At 32.0% G+C, this 7,780-nt stretch overlaps 1 protein-coding gene across 1 annotated transcript; it reads right to left on the bottom strand.

Annotated features, from left to right (window-relative positions):
* Positions 1 to 209: 209 nt before the first annotated feature.
* On the bottom strand, positions 210 to 3,695 carry LOC124839216 (2-oxoglutarate-dependent dioxygenase 19-like). The gene is made up of 4 exons (XM_047314968.2): positions 3,412 to 3,695; positions 2,042 to 2,265; positions 880 to 1,210; positions 210 to 758 (listed from the first exon to the last, which is right to left on the bottom strand). The coding sequence occupies exons 1-4, from the start codon at positions 3,646 to 3,648 to the stop codon at positions 510 to 512; spliced, it is 1,041 nt and encodes a 346-aa protein (XP_047170924.1). The 5' UTR covers positions 3,649 to 3,695; the 3' UTR covers positions 210 to 509.
* Between the last annotated feature and the right edge of the window lie 4,085 nt (positions 3,696 to 7,780).

The following is a 7,780-nucleotide window of genomic DNA, read 5'->3' as shown; positions in this document are numbered from 1 at the left end:
CAAGAGATCATTCTAGACAGGTTGTCTAGGGTTGATACATGGAGTGATTATACTCAGATTAGTCAGGATTGACTAGGAAAGACAAGAGTGGTTGATAATACTCAGTGTATACTAGGAGCGGTTTGTATTTCTTTGTAATCTATGAAAAATATTAGTAGAACTCCTTGAAAGGTTTTAAGGGAGACTGAACGTAACTCAAGTTGCATGAATCAGTATAAAATTACTTGTGTTATATTGCTTCTCTTATTTAAAACGTTTGTCTAAAAACTTTATTGAAAACACACACCTCTAGCAACTATTACATACCATATAACTTTGCGTTGATTTGCGAAAGAATTGAAAACACTATTCAAATCTACCCTTTCTAGTATTTTTCTGCATTTCAAAGCAAGAAAGACCTAAATTATCCACGCCTTATTGTAACATATTAAGTAAAGCACGATACAACGATGATATGCATGTATTTTGCAAAGTTTGGCGTGAGAGGGTAAACTAATTAAATGCAAATTTCACACTAATCTTGCTTTCTCCAGTGATGAATGAACATCAACCTCATCATCCCCGTTCACTACCAGTGATTCTTTATATGTCATCTCACGATATTTCTTTGGGTGTTCGTCATCAACAAACAGGGTGCTAGGGCTGATTAATTTGTCCAGTGAAGGTCCATGAACGCCAACCACAGATATCCTTTGCACCTTGTTCCTACCAACAATAACTCGATGGATGTGACTCTTATACATCCCATTGGTTAAGATCTGCAATTGATTGATGTTAAAAATGTTAAGTAATTCACATCATCGATTCAAGACCTAAACAGGTAAAGTTTTCAATTTAGGTATTAAAAGATTATGCAGAAAATAATTTGAGTATAAGCACCTCAAGTTGATCACCAAGCTGGATGAGAATGGCATGATAGGGAATATAAGAATTGATCCAGTTTCCTTTATGGGAAAGAATTTGGAGACCACCATTAACATCTTGAACAAGTGAAATTATGAAGCCAGGGTCAGTGTGTTCAGACAAGCCAACAGCTCCCTTGGATTTGGCATTGGGTGGATAAAGGTTCATGGCCATTACATCAAACCCTGACTTCAATTCCAATGCCTTTTCTATGAACTGTTCTTCAAACCCTAAGGTTTTAGACACTGCCCTAGCCAATCCAATTACAACCCTTCTCATGTCTTTGCCATATTCTTCTAAATTTTTGCTGATGCAACAAATAACCCAAAACAAGTTGAAATATATCATAGTAATGTATAGAATTTAAAAATTTATTATCTATTTATACAAATTCTGATATAAATTTTACTGTGTAATCAAAAATTAGAATTTTAAGATTTTCGATTGCATTAATTGCTCCTTTAAACAATGTTAAAAGATATAGATATAATTGATTAACTATGACTTTGGGTTCTAAACTAACATATTAGGATTAAGTGTTACCTTTTATGGATTAGAACTTTAAAGTTTCAAATTTATCATATCCAACACTTGTTTTCTTAATGTAATATGATTTTAACGAAATCTATCATATTCTTCAAGTTCAATGTTTTTTACTATTAATTTCACTCAAATAATGTGTAGAACTTAATATAATTATTTGAGTGAGAAAGATAAATTTATTATAATGTAGAAATTTATATTCTTCCTTATTAAATATTAGGCTTAATACTACATTAAGTCCCTTTTAAAAAGATAAGACTACTGAGTCAAAAATAAATTGAGAAAAAAAATTAAATAATTATTATAAATATGGGGATGCATTAAATCTAAATATTATAATGACTAATTAATATAAAAATTGAAATTAATATTGCTCTTTTATTCAAAAAATAATAATAATAATTAACTTATATAATTCTAAATACTATATTTAAATTTTTTGAAAAAGATATAGAAGTATAATAAAAATTATTTTGAGAGTTGTGATGATAAATGAAATTTTAGATAAAAGGGTGTCACAAAGTAAAGAAGTGGAAACACCTTAGAAAACATATAAGGGAGGTAGACAAATAATTTTTCTCTAATTATTATGTACCTGAAACCAGATGGCTTGGAAGGAAAATGATACTGAGGATGAGCAACAACCTTCAAATATTCCCTATTTTCTCCAGTGTAGGAGTTTAGTTCCCATCTGATTTTGTCCAATGGACTTCTTTTGCTGTAGATCTTTCTTTCATCCAATGTTGTTTGATTGAAGAAATCAGATACTCCCTTTAACATATTGTCAAGTACTTCATCTGTGATGCTATGGTTTACCAACTGCATACATATCCATATGGAAAGTGCTCAATAGTAAGAAAACCATATAAATCAACTAGTATTAGATATCATTAGGAATATTGGAAGAATATAATCAAGAAGATTATTGTATGATCAGACAATGAATATATCGATTTGTTTATCACCATGTATCTTGTGATACTTTGTGAAAGAGATTAAGAAAAGGTATTTGAGTTTAAAAATTTCTTCAGATATTCCTTATTATGAAGTTAGTAAACTTCAAATATAAGGATGATTTGTCTGTGGTAAAACATTTAAGGAGACAGTTGGAAGACATTAATGGTACCTTTGAGTAACTATGTTCTTAAGGATAAACTGAATTTTTGTTTGATCAAGGATAACCTCTTAAATGAAAAAAGTATGTGAAATAGTAGCAATAAGGTTATGTCCTCAATAAAAAAACAAAGCTTTTGTTGTGGAGTCAAGAAGAAAAAATATATATCAAAAGCAGAGATTTGATAGCAATTCGAGAGGAAAGTCAAAGACAAGGAAAGACATCATATGTTCCATTATATAATGAAAATAAATTTAGAAACAAAAAAAAGGGCATGCAAGTGAAATAAGGTGTCGATAATTGTAGGATAGGGAAATGGGCTACGTCCAGAAGGTCAGTTCATCAGCCCGATAAAAAAGAGTGGATTGGAATAACATGTTTGAGAGATCCATCAAACTTAGTAGTTTGATAGGACAAACTGCGAGCCAATCTGGTAATCCAATTTTATAAAATAAAAATTGAATCCACACACTTCGTATTATAACACAGTTTGATAATCTCAACCAAAGCATGATACAATTTGGAGCCAAAGTATAATACAGTTCGACCAACATATGAAATAGTCCTGAAGACAATCCTTTTCAGTCCGATCATTTAACATTAGTCCGACATTAGCCTTTTTTTTCATGTAAAAAAAATAAAAATTTTAATCAAAAAAAAAAAAACAGGCCAAACCGACACTCCGACAGCTCCGTGAGTCGGGTTGTAATGTTTAACCTCTTTTTAAACGATAGTTCAACTCAATTTCGTCCGTTTTTGGCGGACTAATATCATATTAAACTTAAATGGGCTGAATTGGCATGTTTAATCATCCTAAATAAATGGTAGAACAAAAGAGCAAAGAGAGTTACGTAGAAGAAGCCATATTCTAGGCATGCATGGCGGAGGCGTTGAAGGGCATCCCGTTGCTGATTAGGGTTGTCAGAGAATAGAAGTGAGTAATCAACGGTGGGTATTTCATCATCACAGGCAGAGTAAAGATCACCATCATGAACATGCTCTGCCACGGCAAGCTCACACAAATTGGCATTGGAGGGAGCTTCATCATAACACTGAAATTGGGATGCAAAGGAACTTACTTCAGCCATTATAGTTAAAGCTTGAGAGTGAAAGAGAAGGTGTATTTGTTAGCAACTGCTCTATCTGTGATACACATGAGCTGCAGTTATTCCTCTACCCTATATATAGACCATAGTGAAGATTATCCAACCTAGCATTTAATATCAACTTCTTGTCTACCATCAAATGTGTTACATGTTTCTTTTAGGCTTAAATGCTTACTTCGTCCTCATGTTAAAAGGTGAATTTCGGTTTAGTATCCGGTTTTAAAAATAAAGACATTGAGTCCCTATGTTATGAAAAGTGTATGAATAAGGTCATGTCCGTTAAGTTGACAGCAACGACATTAAGTCCATGTTGATGTGACTATATTTTTTCTCTTTTCTCTTTTGCTATCCAACTTTTTCTCTCGCTGCTTTAGCTTTTTCTTTGATGATTTGTTGAACTTGTTCTTTTTTTTTGAATCTTATTCATATACTTTTCATAATATAGGAACCCAATGTTTTCATTTTTAAAACCGGATACTAAATAAAAATTCACCTCTTAACATGAGGACGAAGTAAGCATTTAAGCCTTTCTTTTACAAAGGAATGTCAAAAGAAGCAAAAGAAAATCGTTCTATTTTTAAGGTTGAAAAAAATAAACATTTTCCTATAGAAAATCTTATAAAGGAACTTAGTACGGATGTTGGATCAATAGATAAAACATGAGAAGTATATGTTTTTACGATTTAGTTTATTTTATTGTTTTTTCTCTTTCATAATTTTCTCTCATCTTCCCAAGTCATACGTTGTAATTTTTTTTTTCTAAAAATTTGGAATATCCATATATATACTGTATTGCATATATTTTTTATTGTTTGATAAAAAAAAATTGCTCCAAAGTTATGACTAACAATGGTCTAATTAATTTTTGCATGGTAAAAGTTCAATATAGATTTATATACTAAAAAAAGGATTGAGACACTTCAAAACTAAATAATTTAATGTGTCCTTTCAAATTCCTATATATTTATAATATAGATATTTATTTATACTTCTAAAACTGATTAGGTCTCTTAATTATTTTTTGTAGGAATGATTTGCGAAACTGGACATATTAATTATTTTGAAATGCTAATTAGTTCGGAAATATGAAATTTAGTTATTTTTTCATTAACTGATCTCTCACATCCTAAATATTTTGATTAATTCATCTAATTATATCATTTAATCTTCAAGTTCAAAAAATAATGATAATACATATAGTTCTCCATTGAATTTCAAAAAATAATGAAACTAAAACATAAATTATATATAGCTTTATAACATGAATTTATCAGTTTAAATATATTTAAATATATAATAATATCAAATATATAATAATATCACTGATAAGAGTTGAAAAACTGTTATTTTTATACTTAAAATTGATATCAAAAACAATTTTTATGACTAGAAACTAGCTTGAAATCATGTTTTTGCTTATGTTTTTGGAAATAAGAGAGTTGGATAGGTTTTATGCTTAATTTCCTTGTTTTTGTAGATTTTTGAGATGAATTTGATGAAAGAAGTGAAGTGGGATAGAGATGGAATCAGAACAGGACACAAAAAGTGCAAAAGAAGAGAAGTCACAAGTACCGCTCAGAACCAATTACCGTCGAGCGCACTTTCAAGGACCCGTTGGCACCGCTGAGGGGTAAAAATGCAGCTGAGGGGCAAAATAGAAGAAACACACTTACTGCTGAGCGTCACTTTATTGGGCTTTGGGCCAATTTTCTATAATTTTTATGATATGTTTTGGGCTTGGACCCGTTTTCTATTATTCTTGTGGGCTTGGGCTTAATTTTCTGTAATATTTAGAAGTCTATATAAGGCTTTAGTCTTCCTAGGGTTAGTATCTTTTGATGGCTTAAGCACAAAAATACACTTTTCACCCCTTGGGGGTAGATTTGGGGATGGTGACGGCTCTCCTCTTCTCTTTCTCGGATTTTTCTATCTCTTTCATTCTTTCATTCCATTATTTATCTAGTTTTTCCATGACGATGGAGGGCTAAACCTTATTATTGTTGGGAAAGATGTAACATTTGTAAACTCTCATGTATTGAATTTGTTCTTCAAGATCTTCTTTAAGATATATGCTTTATTCATTAGGGAATTCATCTGTTTCTAATATGCTTGCTCTATTTAACTCATTTAGTGCATGATTTATGAATTGCATGAGTGCCGGGAGGTTCCTTACAATTCAGGTTCTTGTTGAATTCTCCCAAGGGTAATATTTCTCAAGGATGAGGGTATGAGTACTTGGTTGTCTTAAACTCTTGATCTTTAGACTTAATTCTCTAGAAATGTTAGGAATTGCACGAACTAGGAACTAAGGCAGACTTATTGCGCTGAGGGATCGGGCTCTAAGTAATTTAGTGAGTGACGTTAACATTAATGCATAAAGACGAATTCATAAATACATGAGAGTAAATTAGGTGAAATATAAACCTGAACAACAATATCATCAGCTTCATCCATTCTTTCATGTGTTTAACCTTAATTGATCAAATTGCATTCATGTTTATTTTATCGCATTTGCATTCAAAACCCCAAAATATGTTCTTTAGAGTCTTAATTAGTTGAGTAATCACATAACTGTTTAGTGTCATGAGTCTCTTGGGAAACGATACTTGGTCTTACCATGTTTATTACTTGATACGATTCGGTTACACTTGCCGAGGTCTTAATAAGTTTTTGACTCCGTTTTCGGGGATCAAAAATTTGTTCATCAAGTTTTTGGCGCCGTTGCTGAGGAATTTGATTGTTCTTGTTATTTCAATTATTCATTGTTTATCAATTTCAATTCTGTTCCATTATCTGTATATTCATTGTTTTTTATTTTTGTATATATATTGTGTTTTGTTTCTATTGTTATTTCTTTGGGTTGATTACTTGAGATTGTTGATCTACATGAGAAGCAGAACAAAATCTGAGAATTTATTTTTTGATCCTGAGATTGAGAGAACAGCACGTAGGAATAACAGTAGACGTAGGAGAGAAAATCGAAAAAAAGAAGCTATAGAAGCTAGCTTGTCTGCTACTTCCAACACTTTTTCTTCATCTGATCAATTGGATAAGGATATGGAGGGAAATAATGATGATGAACAACCAAGAGTTAGGCGTACGTTGGAAGATTATGCTTCTGTGTCTGTACCTACATCTTTCAACAGTATAGCCCGACTTGTGGTGAATGTTGCTCATATGGAAATGAAACCAGCACTGATTCACCTTGTTCAAAGTAACCAATTTACAAGACTGTCACATGAAAATCTCTATGATCATCTGACAACTCTTAATGAGATTTGTTAATGAGATTTGTAACACTATAAAAATTTTACATGTGCCATATGAAGCAATCAGACTGAGCTCTTTCCCTTCTCATTGTTGGAAATGCCAAGCTTTGGCTAAATTCTTTTCCTGAAGGAAGTCTGACTATTTGGGAGGACATTGTGGCAAAGTTTTTGAATAAATATTTCCCCCAATCCAAGATAAATAAAGGCAAACATGAAATATCCTCCTTTCAACAAGAGCCTGAAAAGTCATTGATAACAGTTGAAAAACTGTTATTTTTATACTTAATGGGAAGTTGTGGTTGCAAAGTTTTTGAATAAGTACTTCCCACAATCTAAAGTCAAGAAAGGGAAGCAAGAGATCTATTCTTTCAGACAAGACATGGAGGAGACATTAGGTCAAGCATGAGACAAGTACAAAAGCTTTTTGAGAAAGACTCCCATGCACGGTTTTTATGAAGCAGTAGTAGTTCTACTTTTGCTTGGAGGTCTTGGTTCACAAACCAAGTTGATGTTAGATGCCTCAGCTGGAGGTAATATTAAATGTAAAACTCCAAAGGAAGCAATAGAATTGACAGAGAACATGGCTGCTAATGACAATGAAATGCATAGTGAAAGAGGAGCCTCTGTTCAACCGAAAGGGGTTCTACAATTGCAATCAAATGATGCCTTACTTGCTCAGAATAAGATTATAACTCAACAGTTAGAGAATCTAACAAAGACACTTGCTCAATTTCCAAAGGAATTAAAAACTGTTGCTCAAGTTCAATAACAGATGTGTGAAATATGTGGTGGTGACCATATCAATGGTCAATGTGCTTTTCCAGTTGAGGCCCTAGAAAATGTAA

Source organism: Vigna umbellata, chromosome 11 (genome assembly GCF_029865625.1).
Source record: "Vigna umbellata cultivar VRB3 chromosome 11, Vumbellata_1.0, whole genome shotgun sequence".
NCBI lineage: Eukaryota > Viridiplantae > Streptophyta > Magnoliopsida > Fabales > Fabaceae > Vigna > Vigna umbellata.
Note: the sequence above shows the minus strand (reverse complement) of the source record. Positions and strands in the feature narration are given on the sequence as shown.

Excerpts from the sequence above, each read along its gene's own strand:
- LOC124839216 (XM_047314968.2), bottom strand. The coding sequence starts at position 3,648 with ATGGCTGAAGTAAGTTCCTTTGCATCCCAATTTCAGTGTTATGATGAA. Across the intron at positions 2,266-3,411 it reads TAGAATATGGCTTCTTCTAC|TTGGTAAACCATAGCATCAC; the intron begins GTAACTCTCTTT and ends ATATGTATGCAG. Across the intron at positions 1,211-2,041 it reads TCCAAGCCATCTGGTTTCAG|CAAAAATTTAGAAGAATATG; the intron begins GTACATAATAAT and ends TTGTTGCATCAG.